Source organism: Cricetulus griseus (genome assembly GCF_003668045.3).
Source record: "Cricetulus griseus strain 17A/GY chromosome 1 unlocalized genomic scaffold, alternate assembly CriGri-PICRH-1.0 chr1_1, whole genome shotgun sequence".
NCBI classification, from domain to species: domain Eukaryota; kingdom Metazoa; phylum Chordata; class Mammalia; order Rodentia; family Cricetidae; genus Cricetulus; species Cricetulus griseus.
In genome coordinates, this window is record NW_023276807.1 from 250,976,956 (window position 1) to 250,999,087 (window position 22,132).

Sequence of the window (22,132 nt, forward strand, 5' to 3'; positions counted from 1 at the left end):
TCCGAGATCCCCTGTCTTTGCCTGCACCTCCCAAGTGCTGAGATTAAAAGCATGCACCACCACCCAGCAAACTTAACTTTTAAGAGATTTTCATTGAGTATTATGACATATTTTTATCTATTTTACCCAAGCAACTTGTGGTTTATGCTAGATTCTCTGTACTAATTATTATAGTATCCTCTTTTGCTATGAAAATGTAATCCAAGATAAATACATAATGCACTCTAGTTACTGTAGTAGATGTCCTGGGATGCCTACCATCTTATTTTTTTCTTTTCTCATCCCTTTAAATGTACCTTTCAACACTAATCTGAAGCAGATAGGAAAATTATATCTATCTACCTAGGAGAGAAGTACTTAGGCAACAATGTGAACGAATCATGAAAAATGGTTTGGTGGTGAAACCTGTATGAGAGTTTTTTTTATACAATTGTTTTTTAGGGTAATTAATCTTCAGACTTATCTGTGGGTTCTCTACTGATTCAACCAACTGCAAATCAAAAGTACCTAGAAACAGATTGTGTTTGTACTACAGGTGTAGAGACTTCTTTGTCATAATTTCTAAAGCCGTACAGTACAGCTTACATGGTGTTACATTGTATTGAGCCTTCTGAGTAATATAAAATATACAGAGAGTGCCTGTTGTAAGTCATGTGCAAAAATGTATGCCATTTTATATTCAAGATGTGACATTTAGCATCCTTAGGTTTGTGTATGCTCAGGCTGGGTTTGTTGTGGGGTGGAGCCAATAGAGGATGGCCAGGAACCCCACACTCCTGAAGATAAGCCAGTTGGGCTGCTCCTGACATATTTCAGTGTTACTCTAATTATATTTTATTACATTCAGTTTGGATTTTTAAAATCTCAACCCATTAGTTTATACATGCTATAGATAGCCTCTGTAAATTTTTCAAGTTTCTTTTTTGAGGAACATTTGAATTCCTGCTGTTTGTTCTATAATCATATTTACTACATCTTCTAATGTATTTACCATTTGGAAATGGATTCTTCATTAATTGTGTGGAAGTTGTTGTTTCATCTGTATCAGGGATGCAGTGCATCTGGTGGCTTGTCACACCAGTCTAATTTTAAAAGAGCATGTACATTGTGACCCATAGAAACAAAAATATAACATGCTTACAATCATTTTAAGGGTAATTCTGACATGTTTGCACTGTGGTGTTGTCATGGGATACAAGTCTCATTGTCAGAGTATCCCAAGGAAGAGAGGCCTGTGAAAGAGACCTGAGAAAGGTTCTCTTTATGGTATGATTCATGATAGAGAATAGATTACACTCAGGCTCCACAGCGGGCCTTATGATGTGACCTTGGATTGAGTCTTTGTATTTCGGTCTTGAAGTATGTTTGTAAGATGGAAATGATACAATCTATGATTGGAAGAGTTGTTGTGACAAGTTACCCTTTCAGTTACTTATTCTTTGTGACCAAATACCTGGCAATAAGCAATTTAAGGGAAGATGTATTCTGGCTTACAGTTCAAAGGGATCATTTTGTCATGGTCTGGCAGCATGGGAGGAGGCAGGAGACATACACCGTAGTTAACTTTTCAAATTACTTTTCCAACTTTTCAATACATGACCAAGGCAACTGATAGATGAAAGGACTTCCATGGGACTTAAAGTTTCTGAGGGTTAGAGTCCATGACTGTCATGGCAAGGACCAATAGCAGCAGGCATGGTACTGGAGTGTAGTAGCTGAGAAGTTAGATCTTGATCTGCAAGTAGGAGGCAGAGATACCTAACTAGGAATATGTGAGCCTTCTGAAACCTCAAAACCTGCCCCCAGTGACACACCCCTTCCAATAAGGCCACACCTCCTAATCCTTCTCAAACAGTTCCACCACCTGAAGTTCAAATATTCACACAATGGCCCATGGTGGCCATTCTAATTCAAACAGCGCAGCATAGCAGCAAAAGCCAAGAGTCCTGCTGATCACTGAGCATCTTCATTCAAGAGAGAGTGAATAGGAAGTAGAATCAGCCATAAAACCTCACACACCCTCAGTTACTTCCTCTTCCTGTGGCCTCATCATAACACTCACAGTTAGCTGGATGTTGCAGACTGTCTATAACAAACCGTACTATTCTCTAATAAGACCTCTTTTTGATTCTCTGTGCCTTGCCTTTATTTCTAATACTCATTGTGACTAGAAAGGAAGTGTATAGGTAGGGACTGCGACTTCTCCATCTACCAACCAAGTATTTGTATTTAACTAGTACTACAAATGTGACCTACTTGGAATTCCACTATTTAATCACATTTTAAAATAATGAGGCCATTTTTAGAAATGAAAATTGGAACTACTTTGTGATTTACTGGCTAAAATGTGTAAGGCATCTTAGAAAATATTATAAATGTTTAAGAAACTTAGAGAATTGTGTTCTCTAAATTTATTTTTCATGTTTTATAATAGAATAGTTTAATAATAGAATAGTCTTTAAGGTCATTGTAATCATGATGACATCAAAAAATAATTTTGTAATAGCTACTTAAGAAAGCAATTCTACTTAGAGAATAACATACAAAACTTGTTTCTTGACAAGAATGACCTTCACGATTTTCACAACTATTTTATTTGTGGCTCATAAACCGTGGCTGATGAATCACTCTGTAGTGATTGGCATGTTTTAAATTTGAAGTTGTTACTCACTGTGCGGGAAGACTGCACTGAGTATGGTCATAGGAAGTGTCATCAGTAGGCATTTTTATCCTGTGTGTACCACGTAGATGGATTGAACCCATCTGAATTTTCATGGCTTACTACTGATATTTCTATTAACAATAAAGAAACCAAATTCTAGTATCCAGCCCAGCTCTTTGAGAGATTCTGTGATGTGATATCAGAAGCATGGAACTCAGACTAAATATTAAGTGGATGCAAACTTTGATCCTTTTCAGACTGTGTCCCAAGGCCATGTATATGAGCTCTCTATACTTCAGTGTACTGAAAATGCATCATAAGGGTTTGCAGATGTTATGTGAGCAAATCATTTGTGTTCTGCCCTGTATTTTTCTTTGTATTATAACTCTATTTAAGGAAGTAGAATGGCCTTTCAAATTAAGTGACGATCTGGAAGAAGCTTAGTTGGTATTTTTCTTGACCCCAGGTTTCATCTGTATTAAGACACAAAGAGAAATGGATGTAAGAAGCTCATGCCTGGCTGTATTATCTCCTAAGTACTCACTGTTGTTTCCTTCTCCCATCTGAGTAATCTCCTTGGCTATCACTAAGGGGAACCTTTTCAATACTTGGTGTCATAAGTGGATGCCTTTCATAAGATTATAGGCTCATCTTGCTTGAACCATACATGAATATTGTCTGTCATCTCAGCAGCTTTACTCCATCCAGCCATCCGAATGGAGACACCCTGTCTTGTGACCAACTAAATTCTGCCACAGAAAATGCTTTTTTGTCTAAGGCCATACCGCCTTTGACTACTGCTCCCCATCTCGTATAATGTCAAAAGTTGAGCAGGGCCAGGCTGGGTTAGTGTTTGGTTGGGAGCATGCCACTCTATCCCTAAAGCACTGTTCTCCATTAGCAATCTCTGGTGTACATAATTTGCACTGAATTGATGTGACATTCTTTTGTCCCTCTGTCCTTTCTCCCTTGAACTTCTAATTCGTCCTCCTTTCTTGCACAACTAAGATTCTAGGAACCAATATTTCAGCTGTCCCTTTGCCAGTATCTCAGACTTCATTCTCACTTTGATTCTTGTGACTTCTGCTCATATATCTTTCACTTAAAGTATTTCATAAAGCATTATTAAATGCCCTCAACCTCAGTTTTCATGGCTATGATACCTACCTCGTTGGATAAAATGAGATAAGCATATACGTACAGTTTAACCTGCCCTTTCAGCCATGAGAACAAAAAAAAAAAAAAAAAAAACTATGAAGAAAGTATTCAGTTATGTTTCCAACTGGCATTCTCCACAAGTAATTAAAAGTAACTAAATTCTAATATCTAATCCAGCACTGTTTAGAAATAGTTTGCACCTGTATTGCTGCCTACTGCCAAAATACTTGCCCAGCCAGGCAGCTTCATGCAATGTACACTTGGCAGCACTAGCCTCTAGAAAGTCCTTAAGATCTACACATTGTAAGCAAATTCATGAATTTTTAAAAGACAGATACTTAAACATTTAAAATAACCGAAGTGCATGTTTGGATTTTAGGAATCTCCGAGAAGCCAGGGATAATGCTCTCGCTGAAAAGAGCCGAGCAGTGGCAGCTGAAAAGGATGCTCTAGAAAAGCATGAGCAGCTCCTTGAAAGGTAAGATGGAAATGCTAAAATTCTTCTGTGATTATTCCTGTTGCATTTTCCTCTTAGAAAAATGTGTTTTAAAGCCAGCCATAGTAGAGTATGCCTAAAATTCCAGCACTGAGGTAGGCAGAAGGCTGGGAGTTGGAAGCCAGCCTGGGCTTCCTCCTGTCTCAAAAAAAACCAATGTGGGGTGGATATATGTGTAATAGAACTATGATTTTCATTTCAGTTGTAATACAATTTAAATGCATATTTTTTGTAATTGTTAACAAGTATCGAAACCATGATATAGAACAGTTAAGTCACTTCTGAGAGTTCCCTTCTAGAGACAGCAGCATTGGTTTCTCTACTGTCATCGGCCTTGTTCTTCCTAGACAAAACGTCAGTGGAATCATACATTATTTACTCTCTTGGATCTAATTTCCTTGATTCAGCATTGGTGTTCTATCCATTTTGATATTGAGCATTCCATAATTATGTGTCTGAATATACCAGTTTGTTAACCTATCCTCCTGTTGATGAAAAAAATGGGGGTTATTTTCAGTTGCAGCTACCAAAGTCAAGCTGCTATAAACATTCTTAGTCAAGTTCTGTGTATATGTATATGTGAATACATGTTTATGTATGTGTGTGAGCACATGGTTGTGTGTGTGAGCACATGGTTGTGTGTGTGTGTGTGAGCACATGGTTGTGTGTGTGTGTGTGAGCACATGGTTGTGTGTGTGAGCACATGTGTTTGTCTTCGGTAGACACCCAGGAGTGGAATTGCCAATCATTAAGGCACAACATTTTAGTGTAAAAAAATTCTGTGAAACTTGTTCCGAAGTGGTTGTACCATTGTACACTCCCCAAATCATTTGTCAAAATCTGTATGTTCTAAGAGTAGTTTTTGTAGGAAAGTAGGAGAGAATGCTTTGTCTTCTGTTATCTGCCCAGTTATTTTTATTAGTCCAGTGAAGAGGAAATTAGTGATAAACATGAAGTTGAAGTTAAAAGAGTATCACTTTGACTGAGATGCTCTGAATTTTAGTTTGACCACATGTAGACCAAGGAATGTTTTTTTTCTTTCTTTGTGAAATTTTAGACAGAAGAGTTGATGAAATAGTATAGATAGTTCACATATGCCTTTCATACAGTGATAAGCCTTTGAAATTGAACTCAATGTTTCTTTTATTGATAAATGAAGCCCTACAGATTAATTTGTAAATCTTTTTAAAAGTTCAGGTTTCACTGTTACCCAGGCTGGCCTCAAAGTCTCATACTTCTAAATGATCTTCCTGCCTCGGTCTCCCAAGTAACTGAGACTACAGGCACTTGCCACCATGCCTGGTTTCTAATTTGTAATTTAAGCAATATGTGCAACTAACATTTGGGCCACGGATATAGTTTAAGTGGAAGAGCTTTGCAGAGCTTTTGAAAGGCCATAAGTTGGATCTACAGGCCTAGAAAAAAAAAAAAAAAAAAAACAAGCAAACAAACAAAAAACACACACTAAAATGATATAAAGCAGAGAAGAATAAAGAATAATAGAAATTGAACTACAGAATAAGCTGAGTGAATTTTAATAGGAATATATGCAAGAACACAGGCTTGTGTCCTGAAAATCCCAGTGTTAGACTTGACTTGAGGGTTTAAAGTGACACATGAAAATGGCGGTTGATAATGGCGTCAAATGGAGAATGTGCTCTTCGATGATCTATCCTTCAGAACCCTGCTAAGATCGAAGAAAAATGACCCAAACTGGGAAAATTCAGAGACACCTTATAGTGGTAAATTAAAGCTGTCCACAGATATTTGAACAATTCACACATGAAAGCTGATTTCTATATACCTGAAAAACCTGAAGCAGCAAAATGAAGATTTCCAGACAAATATGTCACTGTAAAATGAAACACTTTCCAGTGGAGCTTTTCACAATGCTGTACTTGATAGATACTTCTGTCAGTAGATACTAAGACAAGCAGATGGGCGGCTTGTGGAATGTGAGGTCCCCCATTTAAAAAACCTTAAATTTACTAGTTTTTGTTAAATCCTTTCTGTAATATTCCTACGTGAAGCCCCCCCTTTGTAATCCATGTTGTGTGACAGTTGCTTCTAAGAATGGTACACTGGCTAAGTTAGCACATAAAAGGAGTGGAGAACTCACTCATTTGACAGTATTATTTTGAGGATCTCCATATTCTCTTTTTTTCCTTCAAATAAACCTTAAAGTTGAGACTGTGACTTGACAAAGATGCTGCCGTCTACATCCACATCACATGAATACTGGCATTTGAGTTGCAATGAAGCAAGTGGTTGAGTTTGTGTTTAGTGTAAGGCCTTGGACTTCATCCTAGCACAGCAATAGTACATTAATATATGTGTATATGGACTTAGTTTACTGAAAGTTTTCAGTGTGGACTCCCAGATGCTTGGCCTAATGTACTTTGGTATACTTTTTACTTCTTATTTTGTAATTCTGGGGCATTGAACCCCAGATCTTGTGTATGTCACTTAGACACCTCACCAATAAGACATACTCCTAGCATGTTTTAGGAATGTTATGTGTTGTAGTAGTAGTAGTAGTAGTAGTAGTAGTAAAACATGAAGTTTATGTTAGTAATGTCCAAATATGTAATTCTGACTTCCTTTTTGTCAAAATGAGAATAAATAAATGTGTTTTGCTCTTTATAATGAATGTGGCATTGCTAAATCATGTTTAAGTCCAGCATCCAATATGTTCCAGTCATGTATAATTAGTATCATTTCTTTTTATTTGAGGTTTTATCAAATGCTTCATTTATATGGTTAAACAACCCATGCCATTATACAAAAGGGAAGCAGTGTACCTTTTTCAAACATGAGTGAAAAAGGCGTTTTCTCAAAGATTTTTAATTTCCTACAAAGAGAAGGACTTTTCTTTGGGATATACACAGGTCTTTTATATCCCAATTTCTAACACAGTAAAGTCTCTAAAATCAAGTAACAACTATCCAGTACTTGAGAACACAGGCCCCGCATTAGCTCCTGTCTTGTTGCTTTGAATCTCTGTAGACTCTGGGGTTACACCCACAAAAAAGAAACATTAGAAGTGAGTCAGTGTGGGTACCAGAAAAGAGGTATACTCGCTACAGAAGGAAGTCTGGACCTGACACTACTGTATAAGTACACTATTGAAAATTAACTTGCCATGTAATATTCTCAACTATAGTTTTATCTTGTTTTAAAAAAATTTCCTCATCCAGACATACATGGTCCTCTGGAGAAGGGGAAAGGGTCAAGATCCCCTGTGCAAATTGAGAGTACGGGAAGAGGGGGGAGGGATCTAGGAGAATGAGAAGGGGAGAAGAGGAAGGATGCAGAGGTCATGAGGGAGCAGAAAGGTTGGGTCAGGTGTAGATGAGAAGAAAGGATGTGTGATAGGTAGGGTTTTAGTGGGGGGGGTAGGGGAGGATGGGAGGGAGAAGGGAACTGGGATTGTCATGTAAAACAGTCTTGTTTCTAATTCAAATAAAAAATGATAAAAAAATAAAAAACAGGTCATTAAAAAAATATTTCCTCATTCAGTCTTGATATAAGGATTTGTGCCTAGTCTTATTATAATTCATATGCCGTGTATGGTTGATTTCCCTGGGAGGCCTGGCCTCTTGTGAAGGGAAAGGAGGAGTGGACCCTGGGGAGGGGGAGGGAGGGACACTGTGGCCGGGATGTAATATATGAGAGAAGAAGAAATAAAGGGAAAAAAAAGCAATGCAGTGGTGGCACCTTAATCCCAACACTCGGGATGCAAAGATAATCAGATCTCTGAGTTTGAAACCAGCCTGGTCTACAGAGTGCATTCCAGGACAGCCAGGCTACACAGAGAAACCCTGTGTCAAAAAAAAAACAAAGAGAATAAAAAATCCTGGCTGGATATGATGTGCACATCCGAGGCAGGAAGATCAAGAAGAGTTCAAGGCTATCCTCAGCTACATAGAGAGTTTGAGGCCTACCTGAGGGACAAAAGATACTGTCTCAAAAAGTTAGAGTAATGTATGTTTGAGATGTGGTGGGTTGGCCTATTTGTTCGTTTGTTCGTTTTTCCTTTTTTACAACCTTTTTTAAGTTTTTTTTTTTCTCCATTTTTTCCATTTTCATTTTACATTCTAACCACAGTTCTCCCTCCCTTTCATTTGTTTGGTTAGTGTTACCCCAAGACATTTTATATTTGTGGCTTTTATAAAGGGTGATATATTTCTGATTTTTTTTTTCTCAGCCCCTTTATCGTCTGTATATAGGAGGGCTACTGATTTTTTTTTTTTTAATCTTGTATCCTGCCACATTACTGAATGTGTTTATCAGCTGTAGGATTTCCCGGGTAGAATCTTTCAGGTCACTTATGTAGACTATCATATCATCTGCAAATAATGATAGTTTGACTTCTTCCTTTCCAGTTTGTATCCCCTTCATCTTCTCTTGTTGTCTTACTGCTCTAGCTGGAACTTCTGGTACTATGTTGAATAGATAAGGAGAAAGTGGACAGCCTTGTCTTGTTTTTGATTTTAGTGGTATCGCTTTGAGTTTCTCCCTATTTAGTTTGATATGGGCTATTAGCTTGCTGTAAATAGTCTTTGTTATCTTTAGGTATGTTCCTTGTACCCCTTATCTCGTCAAGACTTTTACCATGAAGGGGTGTTGGAATTTATCAAAGGTTTTTTTTTTTGTTTTTTTCAGCATCTAGTGAGATGATCATGTGGTTTTTCTTTCAGATTGTTTATATGGTGGATTACATTGACAGATTTCCGTATGTTGAACCATCCCTGCATCTCTGGGATGACACTTGTGAATAATTTTGTGTGTGTGTGTGTGTGTGTGTGTGTGTGTGTGTGTGTGTGTCTTGGATTCGGTTTGCCAGTATTTTATTGAGTATTTTCACATCAATGTTCATGAGGGAAATTGGTCTGTAGTTCTTTATTATATCTTTGTGTGGTTTGGGTATCAGGGCTACTGTAGCCACATTATAGAAGTTTGGCAATGTTCCTTCTGTTTCTATTGTTTAGAACAGTTTGAGGAGTTTAGGTATTAGCTCTTCTTTGAAGTTCTGGTAGAAAGAATTCTGTGCTGAAACCATCCAGCCCTGAGCTTTTGTTTGTTTGGGAAACTTTTGATGACTGCTTCTATTTCCTTAGGGGTTATAGGTCTATTTAATTTTCTTATCTGTTCTTGATTTAATTTTGATACGTGGTACCTATCCAGAAAATTGTCCATTTCTTTTAAATTTTCCAATTTTGTGGAGTATAGGTTTTCAAAGTATGGCCTGATAATTCCCTGAATTTCTTCAGTGTCCCTCTTTTCATTTGTTTTTGTTAATTTGGATTTTCTGTCTGCCTTCCTGTTAGTTTGGATAAGGGTTTGTCTATCTTGTTGGTTTTCTCAAAGAACCAACTTTTTAAAATTTATTTTATTGATTTCTTTTTGTTGTTCTTTGTTTTTGTTTTATTGATTTCAGCTCTAAATTTGATTATTTCCTGTCATCTACTCCCTCCTTGGGTGAGTTTACTTCTTTTTGTTCTTGAGCGTTCAAATGTTTTGTTAATTCATTAGTGTGGGATTTCTCTTAAGTTTTTGGTATAGGTGTTTAGTGCTATGAACTTTCCTGTAAGCACTGCTATCGGAGTGCCCCATAAGTTTGGGTATGTTGTGCATTCATTTTCATTGAATTTTATGGAAATTTTTAATTTCTTTATTCCATGATTAAGTTGGGCATTATTCCATTTCCATGAGTTTGTAGGCTTTCTAGAATTTGTGCTGTTGTTTAATTCTAACTTTAAGCTATAGTGATCTGATAAGATACAGGGGGGTTATTCCAGTTTTTTCTGTATCTGTTGAGATTTGCTTTGTAACCAAGTCAATTTCAGAGAAGGTTCTATGGGGTATATTCTTTTGTGTTTGGGTCAAATGTCCTATAGAAGTCTGTTAAGCCCATTTGTGTCATAACATCTGTTAGGTCCTTATTTCTGTTAATTTTCTGTCTGCCAGACCTGTCCACTGGTGAGAGTGGGGTGTTAAAGTCTCCCACTATTGGTGTATGGGGTTTGATGTGTGGTTTAAGCTTTATAATGTTTATTTTACAAATGTGGGAGCCCTTGTATTTGGGGCATATATATTCAGGATTGAGATGACTTCTTGCTGGATTTTTCCTGTGATGAATATGAAGTACCCTCCATCATCTCTTTTGATTACCTTTAGTTTTAAGTCTATTTTGTTAGATATTAGGATAAATAGCTACACCAGCTTTGCTTCTTAGGTCCATTGATTGGAAAGTCTTTTCCCATCCCTTTGTTCTGAGGAAATGTCTCTTTGAAGTTGAGGTGTGTTTCTTGTACGCTGCAGAAGGATGGATCCTGATTTAGTATCCATTCTGTTAGCCTGTGTCTTTTTATAGGTGAGTTGAGTCCATTAATATTAAGGGATATCAATGACAAGAGATTGATTCCCATTATTTTTCAGTGGTGGCGGTGGTTGTGTGTGTTTGTTTCCTTAAGATTGTTGATGTGGGATTGTTTATGCCCAGTGCTTTCCTGGGTCTGTCTAACCTCCTTGGGTTGGAATTTTCCTTCTAGTGCTTTCTGTAGGGCTGGATTTGTGGATAGATATTGCTTAAATGTGGTTTTGTCATGGAATATCTTGTTTTCTCCATCTGTGGTGATTGAACATTCTGCTGGATAATGTAGTCTGGGTTGGCATCCATGGTCTCTTGGGGTCTGTATAATGTTTGTCCAGGATCTTCTGGCTTTGAGAGTCTCCATTGAAAAGTCAAGTGTTATTCTGATGGGTCTGCCTTCATATGTTACTTGACCTTTTTCCTTTGCAGCTCTTAATATTCTTTCTTTATTTTGTGTTTTATTATGTGCCAGGAGGGCTTGTTTTGTTTTGTTTGTCCAGTCTATTCAAAGCTTCTTGTATCTTCATAGGCATTTCCTTCTTTAGATTGGGTAAGTTTCCTTGTATGATTTTGTTGAGTATATTTCCTATGCCTTTGAGCTTGTATTCTTCACCTCTTTCTATCCCTATAATTCTTAGGTTTGGTCTTTTCACGGTGTCCCAGATTTCATGGACACTTTGTGTTATGACTTCATTGGCTTTCATGTTTTCTTTGACCAATGAATCTATTTCCTCTATCATATCTTCAGTGCCCGAGATTTTGTGTTCCATCTCTTGCATTCTGTTGGTTATGCTTGCAACTGTAGTTCCTGTTCATTTATACAGATTTTCAACTTCCAGAATTTCCTCCGTTTGTATTTTCTTTATAGCCTCTGAAATTGGTTCTTTCCTTCTTCCGTGTGGGTTTCAGGCATCATGCTGTGGATGCCTTTGCCTGCAGAGTCACTCAGTGACCTGATATCACTGTGTACACGGCACAGGGTCCAGCCTGGAAGCCTGTACTACTTTGCTGCCTCTTCTGCCTTCTTTATTCTCAAGTTCTTCTGGAATTTGACTCTTTACTTTCCCCGTTTTGTTTTCACGACATTGGGTTCCTTTTCATGTAATGTTATAGATGGGATTCTAATGAGCTCTTCTACATAGCTTTGGTGCCATAAGACACTACCAACAATGGTTAAAACACAATGGTACCTTATTTCTCATAACTCTGATTTATCTTCACAGCAAGATTCTCTACCTTGAGACAGGGTTGGTCTCTCACTGGAGCTAAGTGACTAGTTAGACTATCTGACTAGTGAGGTCCCGGGATCCTCCTATATCCATCTCCCCAGCACTGAGATTTTAGTCTATAGCTATACCCGACCAGGCCTGGAACTGGATGTACAGCCAAGGGTGAGCTTGAACTCCTCCTGATCCTCCTGCCTCCACTTCCTGAGTGCTGGAATTCTAAGTGTGTGCTGTAGGGAGACACTGTAGCCCCGCCTCCTAGGAGCTGGCTACAGGTATGCTTGACTATGCCTGTGAGGGTGTTTAATTTTAATTGGTCATGCTAATTAGGTGAACCAAAGGGGCTTTCTGATAGCTGGACTTTGGTAGTCAACCTCAGGAGGAGGAAGTGGCCAAATAAGGGAATAAACCTTGCTGGCCAGCTTTCAGAATGTAATCTAATGATTTTTAGCAAGACAGAGGAAATTGGGGAAAGGGCAAGGCCTGCCAGAGCCACATGCTCCAGTGGGCTAGTGGTCTCTTCAATAACTCCAGGAATTTGTTTCCTTTTGCCATATTGGCTGCAAACATGAAATCAGGTCATGGGGTATGGTGGTAATTGCCTTTATCCACTTAGCCATCTCCCCAGCCATAGAAGAAATTCTTAAAGTGCTTGAATAGGACTGGAGAAATGACTCAGTGTACTACTGCTCTTCCAGAGGACCTGAGTTTGGTTCCCAGCACCCATATCAGATACTTCTCAGTTGCTTGTGGCTCCAGCTGTCTCTCATGGCACTCACACACATAAAGCATACACAGACATATACACATTGATAAAACTTTTCTTAAAAATCTTAAAAGAAAAAAAAAAAAGGAACTCCACCAATACTTCTAAATTAACAACAGTCCAGTGGAACCTTCTACAATTACAGAGGTATTCTGTGTCCTGTCCCATTCCTTCATGCTATCTGTGGACAAGTGTATACCTGACTAAAACTGCCTTCATTCAGTCAGTGGATTCTGATAGATGTGTCAGAGAAAGACAAACCTAAAAGATAAGTTTGTGTTTTTATATTAGTATTTGGTGAATTAGATATGGAGACTCACGCAGTAGTCTTTCTTTAATGAAGGGAAATAGCATGGATAATATAAAAGCCATAAAAGATGACAAGAAAATTTTGAAAGATTTATACAAGGAAACAAAAATTAGTTATAATATATTCACAACCAAGGAAATTTCAAGAAAGCATAAGATTGTAAAACCATTAACAGGACCATAGTACAAGATAAAAAACTGATAATATTACATACATGTCATAGAAGGGGGAATCATGTAATTTTAAAAGGAATGAAAGAGAAATAGTGAGGCACGGGGGCACAGGAAACCAAATCGGTAAAATAAAGATGCTATCACCATAAAACAGCAACTAAACGGACAAAGTAAGAAAATCACCTAGAAGAAAGGCAGTATATAGGCATGAAACCTCATATACCCATGTACAGAAAGTCAGGATACAAGAGGGAAAACAAAGAGTAAAATGAATAAGGCAAGATACGTTAAACGTGTTGCCACGGAGAATACTTGTGTGAAATGAGAAGTGAAGGACTGGGTAGTAGGGAAAAGATGGCAAACATCAATTTTGTAACTCCAGCATGAATGTTAAGGAACCAGTGCTATAGTACCCGGCTGTATAAGTCCTTTACTAAACAAATCTGGTTGTGCGGACTTTCCTCCATTGGACGCTTTATTTATTCTCAGTGGTGTTTATTAACCATCCACTTTGGGCCAAGGACTGTTTCTCGTACTAGGACTTTGAGTTTAACAAAATGAAAGAGTCTTTGTCGTCATAACATTCCTATGGTACAAATCAGAAAAATATATAAATAAGCAGTATGTAAACATAAATATTTTAAAAGATGTAAAACAGACTGTAATTCAGAGAAGTTTGTACTGAGTGATGAGAAGGAACCAGTTAGTGAGGACTTAGGAAGCCAGTTACCCCGAAAACCCTGCTTGGAACTGTAACTTCAACCAAAGGAAGTATCAGAGAACTCATAAATCAAGATGTCAGGGTAGGAAAGAGCAAGAAGTGAGCTTTTAGTATAAACTCTAGTTGCTATTATTTTATTTACAAAGCATAATGTTCGTTGTTAAGGGTAACACACACTATCGGAATATTAAATAGAGACAAAATATAAATTGCAACTTAACTGAGGGAGTCAATGGCAAGGACATGGTGAAATACTACATATCAAATAGTTACATTAATAGTTATGTGTTAGTATATCATAGAGTGTGATGGTTAGTATAAATTGTCAGCTTGACACAGTCTAGAATCTCAATGAAGAACTGTCTAGATGAGGTTGTGCTATGAGCATGTCTGTGGGAAGTTAACATAATTGTGTTGAGTTGAGAAGCCATCCCGTCTGTGGGTGGCAAAAGTCCCTAAATGGGAGATTGTGAATGGGCTAAGAGTGGAGAAATGGAGCTGAGGACAAGCAAGCTGCATGCTGATTCATCGATGCTCTTGACTGTGACCTGCCATTTCCAACCTGAGTTGCTTCAACCCTTTGTGACAGTCTGATGGTTCCCCATTCCTAGGATGTCACAGTATTGATGCCAGAGTTAATGCGGACACCTGACCTTTGTAGCACACTACAGCCCAGAACTCCTGGACTCAAGTGATCCTCCCTGCCTCAGCCTCCCGAGCAGCTGGGAATAAAGGCCCAAGCCTTTATTCCCTCCTGGGCACTCTTTACTGTGAATGTTCTGTGAGTAGCGGCTACAAGGCATGCCACCTTGACAATGTACTGTAACCTACATATTTTGCATATAACCAAAAGAGAATGGGGGAAAAAGCAAGTCCTGATCTTATAATAAAAGACAGCTAACAAAGCATACAGTAAAGATGTTTTTGAAAAGAAAGACCAAAGAAAACTTTTCTAACCATTATAAATGTGACATACTCACCTAGATATCTGTGGGAAAAAAATACAGCTTGAATAAGAAACTCTTCTTTCCATGTCCTTCAATGACATGAGATCATTTTAAATGACTTAGTTTAAAAGGCAAAAATAATGCAGGATCTAAAGCTATTCTAAAATTCCTTAATACTTGTTTTAAAATAATTATTTAGGGCATTGGAATCCCTCCCTAATAACAATGTATATGCAGTAAAGATATCTCAAGAGACAGTATGTGAGGCCTAAGAACAGAGCTCAGTGGTAGAACACTTGCCTACTATCTAAGAAATTCTAGATTACAGCTCCAGAAAACTGTCAAAAAGCAGAGAGTAAAGTGGGACCTTATACACCTAATATACAAGAAAGAGTTTAGTGTCCTAGTGTGGGTGGCATATATGTGCCAGGATAGCCCAATTATTTCCACAGAAGATGATGAGATTTGAAGAACATGGCTTGAAGCTGGACACGGTACGAACACCTGTCACTCAGATGGCATTCGTAGCACTGAGACAGGAAGATAGTGAGTTCAAGACCAGCAATACCACTCTCAAGAAAAATAAGAAAAAAAAAAAAAACATAAGAATGGCTTGAGGAAAGGGAATTACCTGTTATTTATGTATCTAGTTATCTATCTGGGTACTGAATAGATACTTTTACAAACTGTTTTACAACAACTGGTCAATACAAAATTGATAAAACAAGAAAAGTTAGAAAATAGAAACAGCCTGGACTGGTACTGTTAATCAGTATTTGTTTATTGAGTATAGCTTACAAGCACATGAAACTTATGATTGTAGATACATACTTATGTGTGTGCCTCACAGTTAGCTTAAGAAAACTCAGTTGGTGGTGAAACCTACATCTTGGGTCCCTTCATCTCACAGTCTTCTTTTGGCACGTTTTGGCCCAGGTCCAGGCAAACTCCTTAACAATAACTTGTGATTCACAGTGGAGATGAGCTAAGTCAATATGAATACGTGAGCACCACAAATGAAGCCAGACACATGTTCTCCTGGCAGCCTCTTAGCAGTAACCTTGTGCTTCCAGTTAAAAGCAACACATGGTTTGTGTCCACATTTTTAGGGTGCTTCTAAGAAATTCAGAGTCATGGTTGTTGATTATAAATGTGATCTAAACCAGAGAAAATGAGCATACACTTAAATAGCTTGCCCTACAAACACTGCTGCTCCATTGCTTTGGAGAAATTTTCATAGATTTACATTTGATAAATATACCCACTCCCAAAAAATTATATAAAACTCTGAAATGCCAGCTAACTAAATCAACTCATAAAAACTAGAGTTAAAAGTAAGATATTTTCCACAATTATTTTAAAATATGTTATTTACTGGAAGTAAAATCCAGGGAATTACCACAGATGAAGTGTGAGTATATTTCTCCCACTTGTAAATGAGCTCCTATTTCCTACAGTGTATATTCTTGTCCACAATGAGTCATTTTCAACATGTTTCAATTTAACTCCTAATACATTTTTAAACTTGGCAGGCATATTTAGACGAACATTGCTTCCAGTTTTAGAGACTGCTTCTAAATTATACTTGAGTTTTGCAGTCATCATGAAGAGTTCTTTCTGTAAGACGTAGGCAGGGTGATTGAAACTACATGTTTTGGAGAAGGAAAAAATACCATTTTTAAATGTCATTGTACACAAATGTAAGCGTTATCTGAAAAAGCTGTAGTTGTAACTTGTGTAGTTGGGTTTAGTGAAAGAAGAAATCTAAAAGAAGTTATAATTTACCTTGGATAAGATTTATTAAACTCCTCACTGTGCTTAGCAGTATTTAATTGTTCTATATGAATTAGTTTTTTGTTATGCTAACAGCATTAGAGGTAATATTTTAGTTTTTGTTCAGACTCCATTTTGGTTACAAAACATAGGACCTACCTAACATTTCTGGTCAGAGGGCTCTATAAGTGTAAAAGCTATGACTGAGCCCAGTACTCAAGAGGCAGAGGCAGGCAGATCTCACTGTAAAGCCAATCTTGTCTACACAGTGAGGCCCTATCTTTCCCCACCCCCCAAAAAGTCAATAAGTATGTAGAGGATTATTTTTATATTTCTAAATCAGGGTGTATTTTATAATTACCATTTACTGGAGCCACATGAATGTTCTAACATACTTCATTTGACTGACCTATCTACTATTAATTTTTAATAATACACTCTTTGTTGTGACCTTTATACTGTCTTATTTTTAACATTTCAAGTTCATAAAACTTTAGAGTTGGAAAAAATATTGAAAATAGATGAAAGCTCATATGAACTCACAGAGACTGAGGCAGCATACACAGGCCTGCAGGAGTCTGCATCAGGTCCTCTGCGTATATAGTTTTCAGCTTCCTGCTTAGTGTCTCATGGGATTCCTGAATGTAGGAGCAAGCATGTCTCTGGGTCTGGATCTTTCTCTCGTGCCTTCTCTTGGACGCTTTCGGTTTGTTTAGTCCTATTCAGAAATGTTGGTTTTTTATTTATCTTATCATAGTATAGTGTGGTCTCTTAGATGTCTGTTTATTTTCTAATGACAGAAGGGATGGATTGGATGGCAGAGAAGGTGAGGAGTTGGGAGGAGTAGAAGGAAAACTGTAAGGATATATTAGGTTGAAAAAAATCTATTTTAAATAAGAGGAAACAATTTAAAAAGAATATATTTTACTCAGTTTGCAAATGAAAGACATTAAAGAGATTATGTAATTCAAGTTACTGTCACTTGAAGCAGACCTGGGTTAATATGTGATGTTGTTGCTTTTATTGTTTGGTTTTGTTTGAGACAGTTTTATCTAGCACAGGCTGGCCTCAAACATGCCAGTGCCATCCTTGAATTCCTGATCCCTCTGCTTCAACCTTTCAGGTGTTAGGATTAACAGTTCTACACCACTGCCTCCAGTTTACGGAAATAATCTTTTTGTTTATAGTTCAATTGTTCTGTCTGCCACAACATTATGTTTACATAAACAGTATGTGAGCATTTATGTATGATGCCATACAACACCAGTAGACAGATTTGTACTCAAAAATTTACATCCTGAAAACAACAAATTTGGAAACCAAGCTTTGTGCCAGCCTTCTCCTTCCAGAAACCCTAGGGAAGGAAGTCCTATTCTTATTGCTCCCCACTTCTGGGGTCTCCAGGTGGTTCTTGGCCTCCTTGGCTTGTGGCCACATGTTCATTCCAATCTCTGCTCTTGCCTTTCTGTGCGACTTACAAGACACTTGTGATGGCATTTATTGCCTATTCCAGTAATGGAGGCCAAGCTCCTCCTCTTCGGATGCTTAATCGCATCTGCAAAAATCTTTTTCTAACATGTATGGCAGTATGCACATATTTTGGGAGCTGGGGCATGAACAGATGTAGAGCAAATTCTAATTGGTCTTAATAAAAACCCCAAGTCATATATAGGGGTAAATGCTGAAAGATCAGAGAAGTAGAGCAGGCAGCCAGTAGTTCTTACCTTTACCAAATCCTCAGACTGAATGCTCTGAGCTCCTGTCTTTTCTCCCTCTTTATATTCCTCCCTCAAGTGGGGATTAAAGATGTGAGCTCTGTTTCTTTTAGACAGATTCAATCTCATGGAGCCCAGGGTGGCCCTGAACTCAGAGATTCATCTGCCTTTGTCTCCCAAGTGCTGGGATTATAGGTGTGTACCACCACTGCCTGGCCTCTGTGACTAATGTGGCTAGCTCTGAACTCTGGTATTCTGTTACGATAAATCTTCCCGCCAAAGCCGCCGGAGCCCCACCGCCACGTGTGTGCTTGAGTTAGGGCCCAAATTAATACACAGGGAGACTTGTATTAGGTACAATGCTGCTTGGCCAATGACTAGGATTCTCATCTGTTAGCTCAGTCTTAACTATCATAAACCTATATATTTTATAAGACTTATCTTCTCGGACGCCTTATTGGCGTCCCTCCTTGCCGGTGGCTCACATCCCGCCACTGGTGGAGGAAGGGGAAAAGAGGGATACTTCCTATTTCTCCTTGGTTAAATATGAGTCTCCTTGCTATGTCACTTCCTGCCTGGATCACCATTTCTCTGCATTTCCCAGAATCCCCTTTGACTCCTAGTCTAACTTTTCAGGCAAGCCTTATTTGCTATAGTATAAAGAAAATATCACCTGGGACAGATCCTTCAAGACGCCTCCTTTCAACTCATACATGAACCTTTCAAGACACATGAATTATATTCAGATTGATGTATTAGTTGTAATGACATTTTTTTCAATTTAACCAGAATTTTTTTAGTGACTGATTTGAGTAGTTATTAAAATTCTATATTTCTATGAATTATCTTAACTTGAATATACTATTTAACAAATTAACCCTTGAAGAAAATGCCATCTTAGAAACTTGACTCCAGTTAATGTAATTTATGGTGAATTAAGTCATCTTTGTAGGTTGAGTATACCTGTCCCAACAGCTGCTCCAAAATAACCACTCTGAGACTTACTATTGTTAGACCCCCGAAAACTCAAGTATCCGGGGTCCCAGGCCACGTTCTCGGTCACCCCAATCACCAGGCAGATTCGAGAGCTTGCTGCAAATTGCACGAGGCTTTATTTAACGAGCTAACCCCATGTTAGCTCGGGTCTTTCACCTACCCACCATGGCGGATGGCTAGAAAAGACAGTTTGAAGCCGCTGTGCACAGATCTTTATAGGGCAGCGTAAGGGGAGTGTCTAGGGGTATGCACAGGCTCACGATTGGTGTGCCTCCAGGCTTGGAGGGCTTGCCCTGTGTTGATTGGTCATAGAAGCACATGTTCGACCGTTATGGCTGCCAAAAGGGAAGCTGGTCCCTTCACTATGAATTATAAATGCTTATCCAATAGCTCAGGCTTGTTACTAGCTAAGTCTTACATTTATATTATCTGCCACGTGCTGTGTTACCTCTCTTTCATCTTGCACCTCCCATTTCCTCTCGGTGTCTCATTGGCAACTCTGACCCACCCTTCTTCCCAGCATTCCCTCTACCCTGAAAATCCTGCCTAGCCAATCAGCTTTTTATTAAGTGAGAACAGCACACTGTCCATCTTCTTATTTCATTTTTAGAGGGGAGTCAGTGTCCTAGACTGACCATGAAATTGTTGTGTAGCTAAAGATGAATTTGAAGTTCTAATACCCTTTCTTCCATCTCCCAAGTCCCAGGATAACAGGCATGTACCATCTGTTTTGTGCAGTGCTTGGGACAGAGCTGAAGACTTTGTGTATGCCTGCCACTCATGCAAGATGTATTCCCAGCCCCATCTCCCATAACTTTTAATGCACTTGTTATAGACCTCGTGACTGTAATACCAAGAATTCATGAGCAGAGTCAGACTTTTTGAACAGACAGTACTAAAATAAATGTTGAGACAAGCCATATTGACTTCGCTGGCAGCAAGCACCTTAACTCACTGAGCCACCTTGACATTGACAGCCCTTGTGTCTAAAATTCTTTCTATAGTCATCAAGACTAAAGGTGCCTCCAGAGAATACATCTTGTCTCCATGAAAAAGTGCACCCAGTTCTTCTTAATCACATAGTCTGTTCCTATGTAAGCCTGTAAGGAATTCTTACACATAGAACTCTAATGGCATCCGAGCCTGGAAATGGCTTAGAGAAGTAGCTGACGGGAAAATCAAACAATGGTAAGTGGCCTCTCACTTGCAAGAATAGAGTGTTCTGTGTATTAGTGCCACAAAGCATGTTCTTTCTTATTCGTCGTCTTTTGCCTAAATTGTATACTTGATCTACAAGTAAGTAAACAGTTTAAATGAGAGATGCATGTTATGAAATTCACTGATTGTATATTGTAAATATAGACTTCCATAAGCCAAAAGAAATAACACTTATAAAACATAAATTAGATTCTTCAAGAAGAAACAGCAAATCTTTAATTTCTGAAAATTGAAGCTATGAAATGAATGTTTTTAAAGAAAAACAGTGTATCAGTCAGTTTTCCATTTTGTTATTTGCTGTGTTCTTTAGAGTCCAATTTAGCCAGTAATGCCTCTTATTTGTAGAAAACTATTCACTATCTACAGCCCACTGAAATATTGAATGTCTTAGTTAGGGTTTTATTGCTGTGAAGAGACACCATGACCATGACAACTCTTATATGGAGGAAAGCATTTTAATTGGGACCGGCTTACAGTTCAGTAGTTTAGTCCATTATTGGTATGGTGGGAAGCATGGCAACATCCAGGCAGACATGATGCTTGAGAGGTAGCTGAGATTTCTATGTCTGGATCAACAGGCAGCAGGGAGAGATAGATACACTGGACCTGGCTTGAGCATCTGAAACCTTAAAGCCCACCCCCAGTTGACACACTTCCTCCAACCAGGCCACACCTCCTAATAGTACCACTCCCAATAAACCTGAAGGGCTAATTTTCTTGCAAACCACCACAATAAGCATACATGAAATGTAATAGCCCTCCTGCTGGCTAGTTATATGTCAACTTGGCATAAGTTGTAGTCATCAGATAGTAGGGAAACTCAACTGAGAAACTGGCTTCCATGAGATCCAGCTGCAGGAAAGCCTGTTGGGCATTTTCTTAATTAGTGATTGATATGAAGGCCCAGTCCATTGTGGGAGTGGTGGTGGTCCTGGATTCTATAAGAAAGCAGGCTGAGCAAGCTAGGGGGCTAGCGGCATTTGTCCATGGCCTCTGCATCAGCTCCTGCTTCCAGGTTCCTGCCCTGTTTGAGTTTCTGTTGACTTCTTTGATGATGAGCAATGATATGGAAGTGTAAGCCAAATAAACCCTTTGCTCCCCAAGTTGCTTTGGGTCATGGTGTTTCATCACAGCAATAGTAACCCTAAGGCAGTCCTTATTGTCTTTCTGCAATGCCAGTTTTTGTTTCACTTATTTTAAACAGTACAACACTTACAGCTTACATATTATACCATGGTAGAGCTAAAGGTTATGATACTATACATCTTTAATGATAGGAAACACTAGAGTAGTTTTAGATTTAATGGCTATAGTAATTCTTAGAATTTATTTGAGTTTAATTATGAAAAGTTGTTTTGAAATTGTTTTTCTTTTATTTTTTGTCTTTTTTTAGTATTTTGGTTTTTTTCAAGACAGGGTTTCTCTGTGTGGCTGCTGGCTGTCTTGGAGCTGTCCACTCTGTCTGAGACCAGGATGGTCTCAAACCCACAGATCCACCTGCCTCTGCCTTCGACATACTGGGATTAAAGGTGTGTGCCACCACCACCTTGCTGACATTTTTTTCCTTTTATGAATTTTTATTTGTAAAAATTATA

At 38.4% G+C, this 22,132-nt stretch overlaps 1 protein-coding gene across 6 annotated transcripts in view; it reads left to right on the forward strand.

Annotated features, from left to right (window-relative positions):
* The window catches only part of Pibf1 (progesterone immunomodulatory binding factor 1), a 166,810-nt gene that overhangs the window by 53,450 nt on the left and 91,228 nt on the right, over positions 1 to 22,132 (forward strand). For all 6 annotated transcript variants that reach the window (XM_027394008.2, XM_027394010.2, XM_027394009.2 and 3 more), the window contains exon 10: positions 4,200 to 4,298. In XM_027394008.2, coding sequence (XP_027249809.1) covers positions 4,200 to 4,298 — 99 coding nt within the window. The remainder of the gene's footprint in view (positions 1 to 4,199; positions 4,299 to 22,132) is intronic.